Source organism: Phoxinus phoxinus (assembly GCF_949152265.1).
Source record: "Phoxinus phoxinus genome assembly, chromosome: 8".
Classification (NCBI taxonomy): Eukaryota; Metazoa; Chordata; class Actinopteri; order Cypriniformes; family Leuciscidae; genus Phoxinus; species Phoxinus phoxinus.
The window spans coordinates 30,368,291-30,390,193 of record NC_136883.1 but is presented as its reverse complement, the minus strand read 5'-3'; the positions used below and the strand labels follow the sequence as shown (position 1 = coordinate 30,390,193).

At 36.4% G+C, this 21,903-nt stretch overlaps 3 protein-coding genes across 4 annotated transcripts; 2 read left to right on the top strand and 1 right to left on the bottom strand.

Moving 5' to 3' along the window:
* The first annotated feature begins 2,805 nt into the window (after positions 1-2,805).
* snapc5 (small nuclear RNA activating complex, polypeptide 5) lies at positions 2,806-5,286 on the top strand. Its single transcript, XM_079621361.1, has 4 exons — positions 2,806-2,989; positions 3,481-3,596; positions 3,673-3,747; positions 4,394-5,286. Exons 2-4 carry the CDS (start codon positions 3,507-3,509, stop codon positions 4,568-4,570), a joined length of 342 nt encoding a protein of 113 aa, XP_079477487.1. The 5' UTR covers positions 2,806-2,989; positions 3,481-3,506; the 3' UTR covers positions 4,571-5,286.
* A 1,239-nt stretch (positions 5,287-6,525) lies between these two features.
* lctlb (lactase-like b) lies at positions 6,526-15,865 on the top strand. 2 transcript variants are annotated; one of them, XM_079621721.1, is made up of 15 exons: positions 6,526-6,663; positions 6,762-6,951; positions 7,105-7,265; positions 7,355-7,442; positions 7,531-7,640; positions 9,140-9,268; positions 9,359-9,454; positions 9,542-9,596; positions 9,671-9,832; positions 9,918-10,192; positions 10,400-10,526; positions 10,839-11,038; positions 11,816-11,879; positions 15,176-15,220; positions 15,364-15,865. In XM_079621721.1, exons 2-15 carry the CDS (start codon positions 6,822-6,824, stop codon positions 15,477-15,479), a joined length of 1,758 nt encoding a protein of 585 aa, XP_079477847.1. In that variant the 5' UTR covers positions 6,526-6,663; positions 6,762-6,821; the 3' UTR covers positions 15,480-15,865. The 2 variants fall into 2 exon arrangements, with proteins under 2 accessions (XP_079477847.1, XP_079477848.1); XM_079621722.1 differs by lacking the exon at positions 15,176-15,220.
* zwilch (zwilch kinetochore protein) lies at positions 11,547-21,870 on the bottom strand. The gene is made up of 19 exons (XM_079621723.1): positions 21,697-21,870; positions 21,503-21,542; positions 21,334-21,423; positions 21,111-21,229; positions 20,836-21,026; positions 20,642-20,721; positions 20,400-20,555; positions 20,219-20,290; positions 19,960-20,053; positions 19,726-19,778; positions 19,008-19,110; positions 18,847-18,926; positions 18,569-18,725; positions 18,393-18,421; positions 18,166-18,302; positions 17,843-17,938; positions 16,924-17,039; positions 16,705-16,801; positions 11,547-11,750 (listed from the first exon to the last, which is right to left on the bottom strand). Exons 1-18 carry the CDS (start codon positions 21,744-21,746, stop codon positions 16,710-16,712), a joined length of 1,755 nt encoding a protein of 584 aa, XP_079477849.1. The 5' UTR covers positions 21,747-21,870; the 3' UTR covers positions 11,547-11,750; positions 16,705-16,709.
* Between the last annotated feature and the right edge of the window lie 33 nt (positions 21,871-21,903).

Below are 21,903 nucleotides of genomic sequence, written 5' to 3'. Positions count from 1 at the left end.
TCATATACTCACAATGATGTAATCAGAAAAGTTTGCAAAATGCATCATGTTAGAATGCCAGTCCTTGGTAAAATCATTAAAATATAAAAAATAAATGCATGAATAAAAATAATGACATTTAAATCATTAAATAATTATATATATAAAAATATATATATAATATGACTGTTTTAACGATGCTTTTTTTATTTATTGTGATGTTTACAAACTTTTGACAGATACTGTATCTTTGTCTTGTTCTCTAATGTCACGTCTGTTTAGGTTTTTGTTTAAGTTTCCGTTTCTTTTATTTTGTATATTTTCATCGTCATGGTTCCTGTCATGTGACTCCCTCTTTCCCTCATGTGATCTTTGTTTCCCGCCTTTTCAAACATACTCTCTGGAGTAGGTACTTATTTTGAGTAAGTTATTACTTCACAACCACTAAAAAAGTATGTTTTATATAGAATGAATGTAATCTGGACACTACATTTGCCATGCTGTCATAATCATCTGAAACCAGCGTCAGTTGTGTCACTTCACCGCCTTTCACAAATCCTCTTCCATGGACTTGGATATAAAGAGTCCATCGTAGGCACACTTAAGAATCTCGCTGGAAGTAGTAGGTCATCCGAGTACTTTATGCCTGTCTACCTTTTTATGAGTAGCCTGTGAATTCAGACTACTTCTTTTGTCACATTTTGGATGCAGCACATGTATGTTTTGATTGGTTCATTACTTTCAGGTGTGTCTACTCCTTGTGTATATAGCCTAAGCCCTCATTGTGTCTGGTCTAGCTTTGTTGGTGAGTTTATGTTCATGGTTTATGTTCAAGCCTGTTCAAGTCACGCAAAAAAAAAATTATATTTACTTAGCCACCCTCGTTAAATAAAACACTTGGGTTCTCATCTCAACCTGCCTTCTGAGGATTATATGTTACATCTACACTGTCCAGTGGTGCTCACATACCAGTGTACACATCTGAATGGGTTTAAATAATTAAATAATAATAATAAAAAATAAAAAAAATATATAAAATAATTGTAAAAAATCATAATATATTTTAGCATGATTTATGCATGAAACTTTCAGACGGCTGGTTCTCTATACTGTCCAGTGGGGCTCACATGCTGTGTAGTGTACATCTGGATGGGTTTAGTCAAGGAATCCTATAAAAGAACCTAATGGGCTCGCCTAACATTTAGAGAGATTGATTAAGAGAGCTTTTAGATGTTCTTCACATCAATGAGTTCCATCTGTGATTTATGTGAGTTTTCTTTATGTCCCCTCTTTGGGAATTGTTTGGGCACGTGCAAACTCGCGCATGCCATCTGAACAGGTTGATGTGTCGAGGTGGTGCAAGTAGCTTAAATCTCCCAAAAAAGGTTGCATGGAGACTTTGAGTTTGTGAATATATCACACAAGGTTTCCTTTTATGTTTTGTAAGTAATTCCAGTCATCTAATGCAAAACATGCATAAGGACACTGCATAATATGTTTTGTGTGTGACAGAACGGTCCTAATAAATAATGTTCCCGAGAAATAATCTTGGATGCCCTTCTGAGCATCCATTGCTTTCAAGCTGACACTGAAGGCTTTATTAGATCAGGCAGTTGAATAAAAGAACAATGCCCTCTAATGGTATCATAGACTCTAAAGACAAATGCAGACAATGATCAGATAATATCAGCTTAGATGTTTAATGCGGAACAAATCATCTAAAAAGCAGGGTGCGTGTTTTGTGCGCTGGCATCGAAACATGCATTACATTTGCAATGCATTAGGCTTCCTGGTGCTGTAAAGTTGACACCTGCCAGTTCAAACATTTTCCATGTGCAGGTGAGGACACAGTACAGGGGGACAGATGTACATTTATACATGTTTCTACTAGCTGTCTCTATATATAGATATATCTATACATAAAAAAAATGAATATGAAAAGTATGAATACTGTTTAATGAATACTGTTTTGATGTGTCTCCAAAAATTCCATCTTTTATGTGGTATAACGCCTGTCCTCAAACTGACCACATGGCGTCACTAATGCGCTCCGTGCAGAGTGTCATAATCTATTTTTTTACAGTCTATGGTCATAATATGCTAAATATGCTGTGATGTGCTGATTATTGTCAGTAAAGGATGAGGTGTGATTGGGTCCTATTTAAAAAATATATAAAACAATTGTATTATGTAGGCTACCATTGTAAACATAAAATATGAATTTAAAATATAGCCTGTTCAAATGATTTAAAAAAATATCTGCAACAATATTAAATCAATAAAAAACGAAATACAGGCCTATATAAAAGTATTACTAAATATAAAAAGGTTATAATTATTCTAACTAGAAGAGTGCGAAAGTTGAACAGTTTTAATAAACAGGTTTATAATAATAATAGAAAAAACTATTTTTTTTAACTGAAGAACAGTAGAACTTTTCTGAAGCCAACATAATGTACCGACATTTTTATGCATATTTGCCGTTTTGTTTTTATATAGCCTAACAATATAAACAATTATTAACATATAAAATAAAAATATTAAAATATATTTTAAAATAAATTAATAAAATAAATAAATTAATAAAATAAATACATTAATAATAAATAAATAAATAAATGTATAAAAAATAACATCTAGAATGATCTAAATTATAATCTAAAATACAATGATGTGTCGACACTATTATGTGTTTATCCATATTATATAATATTTTTATATATTGTATTATACTGTCTAACACACACACACACACACACACACACACACACACACACACACACTGTAATAAGAAGCTATAACAAAAAGGATTCTGGTCAGTTCTAAGGTTCTGAAAGGTTCGGGTTCAGACGTGCGGCACTCTTCAGTCTTCACGTGCTTTATGCGCATGCGTGCTGAAAGTGCGCGTGACATGTTCTTCAGAATGCTACAACTGTGGAGTTGAGAAGAAAATAAATAAACAGTTTAATCGAAATCATTTATGTTCCACAGAGCGTGTTGAACTAATAAAGTAAGTCACGTCGTTTTGTTTATGAGGCTAAAAACTGAGTAAGGCTTAAAGAAATAAATAGCTTGTAACTGTATTTATTTCCGCTAGCATTCTTGCTAAATGAGCTGTACACGGTACATTATTCTAAGATGGGTTCGGATACTGTTTTACATAAGAAAATGTCAATAAAATAACTGTTTAGATGATGCATTATTAAGATGACTGTTAAACTGTCTGGATAATTATTTTGCTCGATAACTAATGGAATGACAGTAATTCCCAGAGAAAAGCAACAGCAGCCTGTAAACCACTGGAGATCAGGAACATTTTGTACTCACAAACCAAACAATTCCATCTACGATTTGATCTTGCTGGCTGTGCAATCAATGTCAACTCTGTTTAACTGTAATTTGAAGTTGATATAGATAGAACAATGCATGTTTGTTTCTGAAATCTGAGGCCATGCTCTGTAACAAGCAAAGAAAGACATCGTCTCGTGCTTTTGTGTCCAGTAATGCTGTAGAAACACTCGTCCACTATGCTGAGTCGCCTTCAGGAGCTCAAGAAGGAAGAGGAGACTCTTCTGAAAATAAAAGTCATGCTGCAAGATCAGCTCAACAGACTTAAGGCAAGAACAAACGTATGTAAATATTTCATTGTGATCTTTGAGCATCTGACTGATCGTCTTTGTTTATGTTCATCAGTTTGAGGAGGGGACCCTGAAGTCAATGATCAGTGCTCAGACCGAAGAAAGCCCAAATGAAGCCCCTGTCCCAGAGGTAAATAAACACCACATATTCAGACATTAAAAAACATATTGTTCTAAACACTGAGGATTTACTTAAAATGAGTCCTACTCTCAAAAATAAGAATATTTTATTTAAAAAATAATAATTATAGTAAATAAAATATTCCCCCAATGTTGTTTTCAGCTATTATTTTTTTCTTTCGTCAATGTCCAAGTTGTTGTTTTTTTAAACAATGAAAATGTATGGTGATTTCTGCAAAGCTCCATAAAGGAAGCATCAATAATAATAACCTATACAACGCTTAAATTCTCATTTGTGGCCAAGTATATTCAAACTTGCTGTCTCATTATCAATCACATGACACAATCTTTTTTCTTTTTTTTTTTTTTTTTACAAATAGGATGCATTAAATTGATCAAAAGTGATGGTACAAATTGATCAAAAGTGACAATTTATACTTTTGTATAATGTTACAAAAGATTTCTGTTTAAAATAAATACTTTTCTTTTGAATTAATAGCTGGGTGAGCAGAAGACTTATTTTAGAAATGCACAAAAAAAAATCTTATTGACCCCAAACTTTTGAAAGGCTGTGTGGGTGAACTGTTATTTTAAATATGAGGACCTTTATATCTTTCAGATCTTTTTCTTATTCCATTTATATTTGTTATGCACAGGTGGAAGTCAACCTGGATGATGAGACGGAGATCAACCAGACCAAACTAGTGTTGGGTGCTCAAACAGACTATGACATGGAAGAAGAAGACGAGGAGGAAGAGGACGATGACGATGATGCAGATGATGATCTTGAAATGGTGCTAGAAGATGAGGAAGAAGACAACGACGACTACTGACTGTGCCTGCAAAGAGAGCATTATCATTTACTCCTGTGTTTAGGTGTGTAATCTGCACATTTGGCATGCTGAAAAGAGACTGTAACTGGCTCTCTCTGTCTTAGATTGGTGTTGCGTTAGATAAACTGTTGGTTCACCATCTATAAAATCCTCCAGAAGTATGTGTAGCACAAATAGAACTCCTCCTATAACTGTGCTGTTGGCCAAGCCTGCACTTTATGTATTTCTAAATACATATAAATTAAAGATTGCACCAATCCTATTTCATGGTGTTTACCAAGTGATGCTGTACTGTATAGGCTTTATTTAATATTGTATTGTATTGACTTCGGATTGAATGCATTATGATTATGAAGCTGATGATAAGTATTATGTATGTACATGTTCATGTTGAGAACTTGCAGAGGTATTTTTTCTATTTAGACTGAGTGTGTGGAATAGGTTGTGTATGCATGGGCATGACAATTGTTCTAGCTGAGCCAGTATTATAACTTTTTTGTACTTCAATGTTAATGTACAGAGAGTTTCTATGTTTTCTTAGAGAAAAAACTCTTTTCTGCGGATTTTGAAGGTGCTCAGCGTAATAGACTTCAACCTGGAGTGATGCAGATTGTTTGGTGTTTTGTTGTTGCCTTGATGTAAATGTATGATGTGTGAATGACATTTTTACATTAACCCCTTGGTACATGCTAATAAAGGCGAGTATGATGATCAGACAGCTGCATTTCCTCTGTTGGCCAGTAATAATGATATAATAAGGTACTTTTGCCCCATCCAAACATGGCATGAACCTGCAATGCAGTTAAAACACTACCAGCATTCAGCATTTTCTAAACGCCTGTTAACAATGTGCTACACTTCACAAAAAGAGCGAGGGTAACTCTGGAGAAAAATTATGCCACAAATATATAAATAGGCTACTCACAGATTTTTCAATGGAAAATATAAGTTTAAAGGGATAGTTCACCCAAAAATGAAAATTCTGTCATAAATCATTCACTCTCATGTTCCAAATCTGCAAGACTTTCGTTCATTTTCAGAACACAAATTATATTATTTTTGATGAAATCTAAGAGTTTTTGGTCTCTCCATTGACATAACCGCTTTGATGCTTCCAAAAGTTCATAAAGAGATCGTATAAGTAATCCAAATGAATTGAGCGGTTTAGTCGAGATTAGATTGCTTTATATGATGAACAGATTGAATTTAGGTTTTTATTCACATATAAACATTCATCAACTCACACATCAATTTTGGTAATGCAGAAGCTCAAGCATGTTCGCTTGACGTGCGAGAACCAATGAGGTTCATTCTTGTGTTACGAGGTGCGTTTGAGCTTCAGCAAGAGGTTTGTTCTCGCGCATTAAGCAGGTTCAGTTGAGCTTCTGTTCATGTTCAGTGATCAATGTTTATATGTGAATAAAAGCAAAAATTCAATCTGTTCATCATATAAAGCGGTCAAGTCTCTTCAGAAAATTGGACCTAAACCGCTCAATTCATATGGGTTAGTTTTACGAACTCTTTATGAACTTTTTGAAGTGTCATTGTCAGTTGCGTAGCTGCCAATGGAGGGACAAAAAGCTCTCAGATTTCATCAAAAAGATATTCATTTGTGTTCAGAAGATGAACGAAAGTCTTACGGGTTTGGAACGGCATGAGGTTGAGTAAACGATGAGACAGTTTTCACTTTTGGGTTATATAATAATAATAATAATAATATTGGAGTAAGAATAAGATCCTAGATACCTGCTGTGTAATATTTTGGGTCAATTTATCCCACCATATGCTGTCATTGTTATAGTAAACACAAGAGTATCAGCCTCTCCAACATTAACTTTGCTTACAGAGTGAAACCCTCGTTTGTAAGAGATCTGTCCACCGTTGCAAAATGTGATCACAGTCCATTGACCCTCAATAGGAAGGCTTATGGGTCTACATTGAGGTCATGGGACCACCTTTAGTCCAGCACAGTGCTTTGCCACCCAGGCTGAACAACAGTAACAGACTTTTATACGTCAACTTTCAAACCCCAGGATAGTTCTCATCGATTTTAAAGGCATTTCCATCACGGATCAATGCAGATTCTGTGAGAGGTATGTTTAAATCAAGAGTATGAGGTTTGATGATTGATTACTAGGTAAAAGACATTGTTTCCAGTCATAGTGATTCGTTGAATCATGTCTTGTGAAAGGGCAACTACCTCTCAGATCAGGAGAGCGTGGTGGTGAAGAGAGTCGCTGAGCGCTGGAATATGATGCTGTCGCACCGCGTTGGACGAGTGTGTCATGTGCTTGTGCTGGTGTTGTGTCTGTCTTCGGCTGAGGACTTCGACTGGTCAGCGAACAACCACGACTCCTTCTATTATGGCACTTTTCCAAATGGTATGATCCTACCAACACCATACGGATCCTCAGCCACAAAGGCTCTTGGGAAATCAACAAATTTGCATGGACGTCAATAATAAAAGTCAAATAAGTAAACTGACTACTAAGATGTTTAAGACGCGTTTCTTACTGTTTTGATTCATTTGTCAGGATTTTCGTGGGGAGCCGGTGGTTCAGCCTATCAGACAGAAGGAGCCTGGGACAAAGACGGTAAAGGACTGAGCATCTGGGATGTGTTCACTCATAAGAAGGGAAAGACGTTCTTGAATGATACTGGAGACTCTTCGTGTGATGGATACTACAAAATCAAGGTGCCCATGTTGGTTCTTGTCATGCTGATTCACTACGAAATGTCCCAGCTGTGAAATTCAACAACATGTTGATTCATTTTCTTGTATAGGATGACATTTTGTTGATGAAAGAGCTGAATCTGAATCATTATCGGTTCTCCATCTCCTGGCCCAGGATCATGCCAACTGGTATCAAGTGTAAGTATCTGTACTGCTGGCTCCAGGTAGGACATTTGATACGAATAAATTCCCGTTAAATTTGACTTCCACTTTTGTGTGTTTACAGCTGACCATGTGAATGAGAAAGGACTGAAGTATTATGATGTTCTTATTGATGAGCTGCTTGAAAATAGTATCACTCCCATTGTGACCCTGTATCATTGGGACCTGCCACAGGTGTGTACTCCTGCATATATCCATTATTAAGATTGTGCTAATATCATTGTATGATTTCTTTAACCTCTCTTTTAATGAATAGATCTTAAACGGCATTTTAGTTTTTTTTTGCGAATAAAAATTAGGCATGTACCTTCTGTTCAATGGGCTCTATACTTTGACTTTTTTGAATGTTCAGCTGACGTGCCATTGAAAATTTATATTTAAGCCTGTTTACAAAACCCCCAGAAAACATGTTGTAAAATTTGACGTGATTGCAAATTCCGTGGCCGAAATCAAGGAATCTGCGCAAACGTGAGGAAAAAAAAAGTCTATTTCACTTGTGTTCAGAAACTTTGTTTGACATTGACTTCTGTGTGTGCTGTCCTTCAATACATCACTAGACTCGCTACAAAATTTATATTTTTTTGCCCGCAAAACGTTCTCAGAAATTGAGGTGTAAAGGTGTTTACACGACACCATTTTCAACTAAAACCGGAAAACTTTTTATGCGTTTTGGCCGGTCATTTACGCAACAACTGTTTTGGGGGCCTGAAAAAGCCAACTGGATTCAAAGTGCAAGTATTTGAAAATGATACCGTTATAGTCTCTCTGTAAACTATGAATTTGTGAAAACGGTGACGTCATGCTCATGCGTATTACGTTCACTCTACATGTTCTTTACAGAGTGACATCGCCAACTGCTGGCCTGGCAGCATAATACAGCGTTTTTAGACATTTTCGCGGATCCGTGTGAACGGGATCGTTTTGACAACGTTGTTGTCTGTAGGTGAAAAACGCAAAGGAAAAACTTTTTAGTACATCATTGTTGTGTAAACGTAAATGTATCTTTTAAGATATGCTCACATTTACCGTTTCTTGATTCAATTTGGTGGGCGAATCAGTGCGATCGGGAGTTTCACAATGGTGCGTAAACAAAGTTGGTCATGGATTCCCCACATTGACCAAAAAGCTACTTGGTGTAAAAAGTGACTTAGAGACCATTTACACAGCATCATTTTCAACTAAAAACTGAAAACTTATGCGTTTTGGCCATTCATTTATAGGACAAGGCAAACTTTTGAATATGGGATTCAAAGTGCAAGTTTTGTGAAAACGATACTGTTACACGGTCTCTGTGAAAGCTATAAAAACACGAATTTAAGAAGACTGTGACATCATTACATGCTTAGTCTATAGGACCTTTTTTGCCCATGAAAAGCACAAAAACTTCACTAATGTATGTGACCACACCTTACTGTTCTCATTTGTCCTGACATCCATGTTTTCATTTGCGAAATGTTAATACAGCATTTAACCTAAAGTCAGTTCATCAGGAGTAAATTTGATTAATTTTTGACATATCTTTCAACAATATCTGTCAACTTTTGGCAAGTAAAAATATACACATTTAATGAATTAAATGTAACCTATCCACTGCATTGCCTGATGTAATAGATTTCTCTGCAACCTTTTTGGAAAGTTTTATCATTTATCATCATGTCTGTACATTTGGACAGGTTTTGCAAGAGAAATATGGTGGATGGCAGAACATCAGCATGATTAATTATTTCAATGATTTTGCCAACCTTTGCTTTGAACGATATGGGGACCGTGTGAAATACTGGATAACTTTTAATAACCCATGGGTATGCTCACTCTACACATCTTTACTTAATGCCAGCAAATTCAATAAATGTGTAAAGGATATGCTTATTAATGTGCTCAATGTGTGTCAGTCAGTGGCAGTGGAAGGATATGAAACTGGAGAACATGCTCCAGGACTGAAGCTCAGGGGCACGGGGGCCTACAGAGCAGCTCACCACATCATTAAGGTAACATCATTCCCTTGACAGAATATTGCACCATAGTATTTCAAAATGGAGATCTATGCAATACAGTTTGTGTTGGTTTAATAACAGGCACATGCTAAGGTTTGGCACACTTACGATTCTCAGTGGCGAAGCAAACAAAAAGGTATGAGCTTAGAAATGTCTGTTAGTTTATCAAAAATGACACCCTCTGAACCCTCTGGCTGCTTTCTTCTCTAGGTATGGTGGGTATTTCACTGTATGGGGACTGGGGAGAGCCTGTGGACATCACTAACCAGAAGGACATTGAGGCTGCTGAGAGATACGTGCAGTTTTACATAGGCTGGTTTGCTACACCCATCTTCCATGGAGATTATCCTCAAGTAATGAAGGATTTCATAGGTACTGTTGCAAAGTAGATGTTGGTTGAATATGTGAGGTCAAGAATGGCAAAATTCAGCATATTAATGCCAAATTTGTATCCAAGGGAGGAAAAGCACACAGCAGGGCTTGGGAACGTCTCGCCTTCCCTCCTTTTCCTCTCAGGAGAAGAGTTACATCAAAGGCACCTGTGACTTCCTAGGCGTGGGACACTTCACGACACGCTACATCACACAAAAGACCTTCCCTTCCAACCGTGGCACCACCTACTTCTTCGATCGGGATATAGCGGAGCTGGTCGACCCACGTTGGCCTGATCCTGGTTCAGAGTGGCTTTACTCGGTTCCTTGGGGCTTTCGCCGTCTGCTCAACTTTATGAAGGTGCACAAAGGCTGTCGTTTAAAAGCCATCGGTTTCATATGACATTTCCTCATGATGAATCTTGATCTTGTTTCAAACACATATTTCTTTATTACTAATGTCTTTGAGACAGTATCATGTCAAAAATACTACAAGGAAATGTGTATATATGATAAGATCTAATATAATCAAGTCTTTAAACTCTTGACTTATGCTCTTTGACTTGAGACTCAATATGGGAACCCCATGATCTTCATCACTGAGAACGGAGTCTCAGAGAAGATGATGTGCACAGAACTGTGTGACGACTGGAGGATTCAGTATTACAAGGATTACATCAATGAGATGCTCAAAGGTAATTAATGAATGAATGGATGAAGTTACTTCCATTTGTTCCAAACCAGTATGGCTTCCTTTCTTTAGATGAACACAAAAGAAGATATTTTGAAGGCTGTTTTTCTCCATATAATGAAAGGCAATGGGGTTCAAAAGAATATTGGACCCCACTGACTTACATTGTATGAACAAAACAAAAAAACATTTAAAAATATATATTTTTGTGATCTACAGACGAAAGTCATACAGGTTTGCAACAACATGGTGGTGAGTAAATGTAAACAGAATTGTGACAAATTATCATTGTATCTTATTTCTTGTTATCCTGCAGCTATCAGGGATGGAGTGAATGTGAAGGGCTACACCGCCTGGTCCCTGCTAGACAAGTTTGAGTGGGATGAGGGTTACTCAGAGAGGTTCGGCCTGTACTACGTAGACTTCAAGAACAAAAATAAACCTCGCTACCCCAAGGCCTCTGTTCAGTTCTACAAACGCGTCATTAATTCTAATGGATTTCCCAATCAAAGAGAGGTAACATCTATATTGTTCATCTGTTCATTATGTGTTACTAAAAAGAAAAGAATGGAGGTTATAATTACCTAGTTATGAAGGCATATAAAAGTTGCAAATTATTCTTATGTTTTGGCTTTTAACATTAAATGTCAGTTTTATACATTACAAGGACACTCATTAAATCATAAACGCACAAAACGAGTTATACCACACACTCACAGTTAAATAATAAAAGTTATTTTTAAGGAAAGTGCTAATTAACATTTTAAATTACCTGATTCTGCTCCAGATTGTTTGACTGCCATCTTGTACTAACATTTTGGATTAAAGCATCTGTTTTGGTACTGAAACATGCTATTTAGAGTCAATGAAATGTTTGCAGAGAACATTTTCCAATTAAATAGCTGTTTAGGAGGAATAAGGCAACAACCTCATTGTTGGAAAAACCCCAAGATTAGAATGTAATTACCATATAAATGTTTTTTTCTAATTATTTTTCTGTTTATTGAACAAACTCCAACTCATTGCCTTGGACATGTTCCAAATGTTTATTTTCAGATGATACAAAACAACATAGATTATATAAACAGTTATATATAAAATTATGTATTAAAGGTGGTGTACTTAACAGAATTAAACAGACATGTTAAATACCACATAAAAGGACAGATTAGAGTTGAAGAATCAGAATAGAATCTTGAAAGGAGAGTCCATCTGTGCAAACCTCCGTCTGTAAGAGAACAGTATGACTAAATGAGACAATGACCATATGCTCTGAATCATCATCATCGGCAGGTTGAGAACTGGAAGAGGAAGGCTACAGAGACTTGCTCCACCAGCAATCAGCTCCTGGCTGCAGGTCAGTGGATCATTGATACTAACTTAGTTGAACCAGGGCAAACAAGGAAAAATTCCAGTTGTTGACCACAGGCTAAAAGGAATAATCGTGTAGCCTTTAATCAAGAACAAATTCAATGGGTACAAATTCCCCTTGAACAGTGCATGAGAACATTCCTCGTCTTCATCTGGATCTCCACTGTTTTATTATGCTAACCTCATTTGTGGTTTGACGAGGTTTCTACTTAGCCGCTAGTGTCCATAGGGACCCGGTATGCTTACCATGAGAATGGATCGACAAAGGCTTTTGGGGAGGTCTGAAACAGAGACTGAGCTGAAACCTCCAACAGGATTTTTCTTTGTTTGCCCCTCCAGCTAGATGAAAAATCCAAGGAAAATAAAGATCATGCAGAGATGCCAAAGGTTTGGCCAGTGCATGATGAAGTTTAGACACTAGGGTAAAGAAAAAACTTCTTTCTTTTCTTTTTGGCTTGGCAAACTTCCGCCAATGTCGTTAAAAAAAACTCAAAATTATTTTGTGGTGTAGTTGGATAAAAAGAACATTAAGCAACTCCAGTTCTGGCCTACTCTAATCTTGAGAAGCTGAAATATCTCAAATCTTCAGAGGCCATATCTTAATTAAATGCCAACATAAAGAAAAGCTATCAGCTATTGAGGTACATATGAACATTAAAGGAGCAGTTAAAATGTTCAATATACTGTGCAACAGTGCTGCTCGCTAACTTTTTTAATTGCCTTGGTTCTGGAAAAGTATTTTTCCCATTCATTTATAATCTTTTTTTAAAAGTTACAAGTCATCGACCAAACCAACCAGCTGAGGTAAATCACAAATTTGATTTGAAACAAACAACAACAAAAAATAATTTGAAAGAAGACAAAAAGATAAAGGCACAAGTCTTAACGGCTTTTAACAACAAATAAATGTTGATTATGTATGTAGAAACAATATATTTTAAGTTTATTGCAAAATATGCAGTAGTTAATACACTTGTTCAACTGCTTGTTAAAGGAACACTCAGACTTTTTGGGACTTTAGCCTATTCACCTTATCCCCCAGAGTTAGATAAGTCCATACATACCTTTTTCATCTCCGTGCGTGCTATAAGTCTGTTTGACGCACCCACCGCTAGCCTAGCTTAGCACAAAGACTGGATGTAAATGGTTGCAGCTAGCATACTAATCCAAATAAGTGACAAAATATCGCAAACATTTTCCTATTTACATGTTGTGATTTGTATAGTCACAGAGTGTACAAAAAACAAAGTCACATGAGACACAGACATATTTTAACAGTATAAATACTGGGAACTATATTCTCTGAAGGCGAAGCACTGCTACTTGGGCGGAGGGATAACCGCAGCACCTGAGACGCGCCGTTGTTTCTTTTGTCAACAAAACCAACGTGATGTCTCAGGTGCTGCGGTTATCACTCCGCCCAAGTAGCAGTGCTTCGCCTTCAGAGAATATAGTGCAACCATTTACATCCAGTCTTTGTGCTAAGCTAGGCTAGCGGTGGGTGCGTCAAACAGACTTATAGCACGCACGGAGATGAAAAAGGTATGTATGGACTTATCTAACTCTGGGGGATAAGGTGAATAGGCTAAAGTCCCAAAAAGTCAGAGTGTTCCATTAACGCAAATATCTATTCAGCCAATCACATGGCAGCAAAAGTTCAAAATGAGCATCAGAATGGGGAAGCAAAGTTATTTAAGTGACTTTGAACATGGCATGGTTGTTGGTGGCAGACGGGCTGGTCTGAGTATTTCAGAAACTGCTGATCTACTGGGATTTTCACACACAACCATCTCTAGGGTTTACAGATAATGGGCCGAAAAAGAGAAAATATCCAGTGAGTGGCAGTTCTGTGGATGAAAATGCCTTGTTGATGCCAGAGGTCAGAGGAGAATGGCCAGACTGGTCGAGCTGATAGAGAGGCAACAGCAACTCAAATAATCACTCGTAACAACCGAGGTCTGCGGAAGAGCATCTCTGAATGCACAACACACCAAACATTGAAGCAGATGGGCTACAGCAGCAGAAGATCACACCGGGTTCAAATCTTTTCAAATAAGAACAGGAAACTGAGGCTCACCCAATGCACAGGCTCACCAAAATGGGATAATAGAAGATTGAAAAAACATTGCCTTCTTTGTATTGACTACTGAGTATTCTTGAGTATTGACTTCTGCTGTGAAATTCAGATGACAGGGTCAGAATTTGGCGTAAAAACATGAAAGCATGAATCCAGGTGTGAAGGATATTTTCTTGGCACACTTTAAGGTCCCTTAGTACCAACTGAACATCATTTAAACTCCACAGCCTACTTGAGTATTGTTGCTGACCATCCATGTCCATCTTTTTATGACCACAGTGGACCCATCTTCTGATGGCTACTTCCAGCTGGATAATGTGACGTCACAAAGCTCAGATCATCTCAAACTGGTTTCTTGAACATAACAATGAGTTCACTATACTCAAATGGCCTCAACAGTCACCAGATCTCAATCCAATAGAGCAGCTTTGGGAATGCGGTGGAATTCACGTCATGGATGTGCAGCAGTAAAATCTGCAGCAACTGCGTGATGCTCATACCAATATGGACCAAAATCTCTGAGAAATGTTTCCAGAACCTTGTTGAATCTCTGCCACGAAGAATTAAGACAGTTCTGAAGGCAAAGGGGGTCCAACCCGATACTAGCAAGGTGTACCTAATAAAGCGTAGGGAGACTGACTGATTGGTGAAGTTTTTTTTCCACAGAATCCAGGGTAATATATATTTTTTTCACCATCAATTCCGCAGTTAAAAGTGATTTGTTAAAGAAATACGGGCTGATGACTTAAACAAAAACATATAACATTATATACCATCAATTAATAATCTCGTAGCTCACAATAGGTCTGTCTTTAAAGTGTCTCGGAAAAATCTATTTCTACATGGAGAAAATTAATAGGATTTTTACTTGCAGAACCTGAAGTTTTCATCAGGAGCAATTGTGGACTATATGGAACATACATTTTAATGAACTCACTGCTGCTTTAGCTTGCTTTGCTGAGGTTTTTATATTATCAGCAAAAAAATCATCTGATTATTAAGATTTCAAAATCTTTTTAATCTGAATTTTGCTCATATTTAAAACTGAAATGCTTCATACTGTATGTGCTGTATAATCTTTCAAAAAAAAAAGAAAAAAAAAAAGTTGACTGAATTGTGCCGCTTTAATGTGAGCTTACACAGCGGCCCTCAAAGGGTTAATGTGCCCTGATGACATCCTAAGATTATTTCTCTCTCTTCATTAGAGGAACAGCGGAATACAGCTGCCAATATTCTAAGACTTATTCATGGTAAGCCATCACACACAAACACACCACAGCTAGAAGAGAACTATATTAACCCTTTGAGTGCTCTGTTATGCAAAAGCAATGTGAAGACTGGTCTGCGCTAACATGTTTGGGCTGATAAACATGTTTGTGTGTATATGTTTCAGATCCTTTAACCAGCCACATGGAGATGGTGACTGAGGTTGTGGTTCCCACGGTGTGCACCCTCTGCATTTTGATCAGCGCGATCTTTCTCATGTTCCTGCTGCGAAAACGCAACTAGCTCACTTTTATATAAGGAAAAATGACTGAATTTGGCTTGTTTTCTCATTTAATACTCTTTGCAGGCAGGGACACTGAGGTTAAAGATACTATGCTGAATTTAAAGGTACACTATAACTTTTGGCCCTCTAGCAGTTGCATTTTTTAACTGCATGCATTTTGCAGAAGAATTGTAATTGGTTTGGTTGTGCTTCAACTCTGCCGGACTGTGCGGGTGAATATGGTTATCCTACTGCTCATAAAAGGTTAATTGTTATGGACTAACTATATGTCCTTTAATTCCAGTTTGTTCTATTCAGTGTTTGTTCCACACAACACACGCGTCAAAGTAGCCGGAGCAACTTTTCTGTATTTATGGATATGACAAGACATGCACGGGCAAGTTTACCACAAAAACCATCCCAACAGGTCTAAAATATAAACATTATAACACTATAATAGGCTTACTATAGTGAATCAGGGTAAGACAAAAACATGTTTTGGAGGAAGGATTGATTTTGAATCATTATTTAAATTTAGTTAAAACAACAACAACAAAAAGTTACATAGTGTACCTTTAAATGATATGGGTAAATAGTCTTTCAGTTTTGGATATTATTTCTATGTGGATTTAACCAGTTGCCTTCAACCCTACCGTTCGAAAGTTTAGGGTCAGATGTTTTTAAAAAATTTGAAAAGAAATGTATAATTTATATTCAGCAAGGATGCATTACATTAATCAAATGTGTCAGTAAATACATGTATAATGTTACAAAAGATATCCATTTCAAATCAATGCTGTTCTTTTTAACTTTATATTCATCGAAGAATCCTGAAAAAATGAGCATGTTTCCGCAAAAATATTAACCAGCACAGCTGTTTTCAACGGTGATGATAAAAATAAATGTTTCTTGAGCACCAAATGATCATATTAGAAGACAGAAGACTGGAGTAATGGCTTCTGAACATTTTTCCAAAGCTTTTCCATGACATTTTAAAATATATTAAATAAAAAGTTATTTTAAATTGTAACAATATTTCACATTATCACTGTATTTTTAAATAAGTGCAGTCTTGCTGATAATTTGACTCTTCTTTCAAAAACATAAAAAACACTTTTGAACAGTATTGTACACAATAAGTGCCACAAATGAAAACTACTGCAATAAAAAATAAAGAAAAAACAAATGAATCCAAACTTTATTTCTTTTCTACTGTGAGTACATTTCCATTACATGGAGTCTTACCGGTGTTAAGTGAAGCTGATGAGGCTACAGCTCACCATGGCCCTGTAGTAAGACATCTTCTCACACTCTCCATTGACAGACTCATCCAGGGGCACATCTGTATGAGTGTGTGGGACAAGATTAGTTTAAATGTCATATTTCTTTTCGTTTTCAACTAACTCAACAACACAGGATATGAAAAAAAAAGAAAAAAATATGAAAAACTGCTGGTGACTTCACCTAAGTCAAAACTGATGTGGTCTACTAGGGGCTTGTCACTGAGGTATAATGCGGTCTTGACTTCCTTGGACCCCTGTCCACTGGACACCTCCATGCCCCAAGAGAATGGCTGCTCCCTGAGAGAATAACATAAACCAACATTAATTCACACTTATAAATGTCATTACACTGTTCAGTACATCCTACATCAAATGGCAAAGTAATCAATCAATGCTGGGTAGATTACTTACAAATTGTAGTCTATTACCAAATATAAATTAGATTATACAATTTTGTTAGTAATGTAATGTTGTCTATTTCATTACACATTTTATGTAATATAATCTGACTACTTTTAGATTACTTTTGACCTCACTTAATAATATAACATTGTATATTTTGTATGAATGAATTACATTTTTTTTGTTATCAACAACATGAAGAGCAATAAACAATACATTACTTCAGGGTTCTCTAACTAGGGTTTGGGAAGGAACTGAAGGAGGTTCAACAATTGATTAAAAGTTAATAATGAAATCATAAAAAAGTTAAATTATAATTAATAAATAATTTGAACATAAAACAATCAAAATAAAACACTAAATAAGAATAAAATTAAATATTGAATTTGTTTATGCTGTGTTTCCATGTAATTATAGTCACCTGACTTGTGGCCAGTTTGTGTGTGCAATTCCATAAAACTTTTGAGAAAGGAACATTTAAAAGATTCAAAAGAATCAATGAATTCTGATTAATTTACTGCCATTTTGTGAATATCAAGTAATGATGTAATCAATGAAAATTTAACTGTTTTCTGAATGAGTTTTTCATTTTAGGAATCTGTATCATAATCTATATTACATATAATCAATTACTACCCAGCACTGAAAGTAATACAGAGACAATATGACAGCTCGTAAGAAATGCAGCATCAACTCACTTTTCATAAAAGTAGCTAATGAGGGCAGGCTTAATTTGCAACTGGAAGACGTGGTCCTCGTCATAGTTGGAAGTTTTATAGTACTGCAAACAGGACCTGACATCAAATATCATGGTTAGAACACATTTACCAAGACCCAGCTGCAGAAATTAGATTTTTCTCTCTATTTTAATCTCTTGCAATGCAGTGTTTCTCTGATGGAAAAGTGCACTCTAAATCATACACCACAATTTCCTGTGAAAAATGGAATGATATATTACTTATGTACATTTTGAATCACCATTTGATTAATATATAATTCAGGGAAAGGGCAGGAAGCTCACTGAGTGAAAAGGAAAAGGCGGTCATGAGGAAGACTGAGAAAAGTACTGCAGGTGCCCAGGATCTCCAGCAGGTGGTGCAGTTTCCTCACTCTTATCACCTGCTCCTGCAGGTCAACATCAGTGTCCAAGTAGTAACTCTGAAAATTTGAGATAAAATGCTTAAACCACTCCAGCACCATAATATTAATATCGACCAAAATCTTAAAAAAAAAAAAAAAAAAAGTTACCAAATAGTTGAGAGTTGTAAGTTCCTTTCCTAAAAAAATAATAAAGTCAGATTATCAAGTCTTTTAGTGTGCTTCTTAAAGTATTTTTGAGTATCTAAAAAAATGTAGCTAATTAGCAGATGAGGTGAACTATAAACCAAAGAAGAGCTACATTTGAAATTTGAAAGTTAGTGTACCAACAAGGTAGTTGATGAAGTCTTTCCTGATCTTGTCCAGGCCCAACTCCAGCAGCATATTAGCGGGTGTGAGGCCAGTGAGAGGCATGGTGTCTATCTGCTGCTGGTACGACTGCAGGATCAACTTACTGAGAGTGCTATTGCTGTCTTTGTGGATCTAAGGGGGACAAATACACTCATTACATACCATTTTAATATATTTATGCTTGAAAAAAAATTCACAATGTCTAACCAAAAAATATCTTTAATGCATTTATGCATAATGCAGTTGCACACACCCATGGTTTGATTTTACCAAGTTTCACTGCTTTGACAACAACTTTCAGGCATTCTGTTATGTCTTGATATGAAGTTACACCTATGAGGAACAAAAATTGTAATTTAGTTACAGTAAAATTGTTTTGCTGTGTTTGTGAAATTTTGCAATGCTAATATTTACTCCTCCTCATCTTCTCCCACAGTTGTTCAGTAAAATCCAGGTCTCCTCTCTCAATTACCATCGAGCTGAAAACTGCAGCAGCATCTGTCTTAGCTTTCTGTTTCTGTTACAAAAGATTAAAGGCATGGTTCATCCATTAATACAAATTGCGTCATTATTTCCTCGCCGATGTCGTTCAGATACGTATGACTTTCCTTCTTCAGTGGAACACAAAAGGAGAATTGAGAACTGTCAAAATTATATTAGGTTATATTCAGTCTCTGCTTGTTTCTACTTGTCTGCGATGCAAAGGTAACCACCATATATAAATATATATATATATGGAGCGAAGAGTGTCTTAGTCTAGCATTTGATGTCGAGTCACAGCCAATACTCTCTTAAAAAGCCTGTCTGAAGCACTTCATCTTTTATGACATGAGATTTTGGCCAAATGACAGAAAGAAAAAAAAACAGCAAAAGCTACAATTAACTTCATAACCTGTAAGTTGATGAAAACATAACGCAATGCACTTACTGCCTCTCTGATGTGTCCATTCTAATGAAAATGCAACATTCACTGCTCAAAAACTCCAGAATATAAACAATATATATACGCCACAATATAAACTTTGACAACACTGTTTTTGATTATTTTAAAAATGCTGGGGGGGCCCAAAAAAGTATTTTGCCTATGTCACAATATGAGGTAAATCCAGCCCTGATTATATTATCAATTTACCTCAGAAAGTTTGCCAGTGTGTCCTGGTACTCCATGAGCAAGGTTTTCAAGCTCTAAAATAAGAAGGAAACATAATATACACAATAATCCATCTCCCTCAATCTTCACACACTATAAAGCAAAAAAAATAAAAATCCAAGACTGACAGAGAAAATCAGCAGCATTCATATCTATTTGCTGCTTCTTACTGCAGCTGTGTATTCATATCACACAGATCAATCTCACTGTATTCACCCTCTATGAGTGCTCTGGTCAGGTCCACTGCAGACTGAGTCTCCATTGGTTCCAACCATTCAGTTTCTCCCGTTCTCAAACCCTCTGCCAGAGCCTAGTCAAGGGTTTTAAAATAAAAATAATGACATTAAATTGCTTAATGATATAATTATTATATTGTAAGTAATTAAACATGTTTCCATCTATAACAAACCTACTGCAGTTCAGCTATGTAAATAAATCCTAATAGTATATAAATAATATTAAAATAATTCCTTACCAGAAGGAACTCCATCTCTTTGTGGGTCTGATACAATGGACTTCTTATGTCTCCAACTGAGACTTTGATATTCTGTAATATCAAACCAAACAAAAAAACTAAGAACCCTAATAAACAGTATAAACAAAAAAACTAAATGATTAAAGTGTCACAGGCAAATGACTGCGGCATAGGTGCTGACCAGAGTTGCTTTAGAAGACAAGGGAGGACATTCCAAGACTTTGTCCACATTATTCCATGTCAGACTCGCTATTACACTGCTTTGAGACTCAAACATCATGCTTTCTTCTTTCAAGGAGCAAAACATGTTGAACTGTGCATAGCCTTTGGTTGCCATCTGGGAAAAAAATCAGATAATTAGGTTTAATAGATATCTAATAGTGAAGTGCCTATAGGAGTTATACAGAATTTTTTTTTTTTTACTGTAGAAGGATGGTGTCTATTCTGATGCTCTTGTTTGAGTTCATCCAATGTGGTGAAAGAGGTTTCATCTCCAGTTGAACCTGCAGGAAATTGGGAAATAAGAGAAGGTTGTTTCTTTTTACAAAGAATAACCGTATAGGTAAAATTACTGGATTGGATCTATAACGTAATACACGAGTAATGAGTGCTATTACCTTTGCAGCAGACTGTATACAGTTTGACACCACTGGTTTTGTTCCCACTGTAGACAGTTTCTACTCCAAGCCAGGCACTGGCACATGGGTCAGACTTGTCACAACGGACCCAGAGAGGGTGCAAAGTGCCTGAGACTTTCACTTGGGGCATGTTGGGGTTATGAGCCATGGTGTACCACGACAGCAGCTGCCTGGTTGAAGAAAGTGAGTTATGATTATTCATGATCACAATGCTAGTTTTAATTATACTATGTTGCGACAAGCAACTTCTTTACCTTGCTTTCATGACAGAGAGAGGCTGAGGCCCCAGATCTTGTTCCACTTTATAAAGTGTCTCTTCAACAACACTGGTGTCAGCTGAAGAATCTGTAGATTCTGCTTCACACTTTGGTCGCTTTTGATCAAAAAAGTTTACAAATGATGTAATGTTTACTGTAAATAGGAAAAGGAACATCAACATAATGTGTGTATATAGGGGGAAATCACAAACGGACTTACTGCTTTCTCACAGACAAAGACAGGCTGATTTCCACTGATTATGTTGTGTAAAAGCTCTTCCTTCTCCACCAGCAGTACTGAAATAAAATCCTGAAACAAACAAACAACTTATTTTCAACACACATGACTGAGCATCTTCTCTATACATATGCATCCACATTAATTTTACCATATACGTGCAGCTGTCTTTACTTTCATCTTGACATAACCTAAAACAGGCAAGGAAAGAAATAGTAGTCAAGCATAGGAATTACGTAAATAACATATAGCTGTTACTGTAGTACGTCGTAAAACATGACAGACCTCAGACCTGCCAGTTATTCAAGTTTAATCGCAGTAGAAAATATAACGACTATTACTCACTTGAGAAATTTAATAAAAGCGTTGGCGTCGGAAACTATTTTGGATCCCATTCCCTTTGTTTGAAAACAATATGATCAAAAATGCTCCCCGTTTGAATGAAAAACTTTTGATGAAAAACAATTTGATTACAGCGCGCCAAATGTACGTCAACCGGGGTTACGCAGTCACGCAGACGTCCTTTTGCCACGCCTATTGTTGTTAAAAATG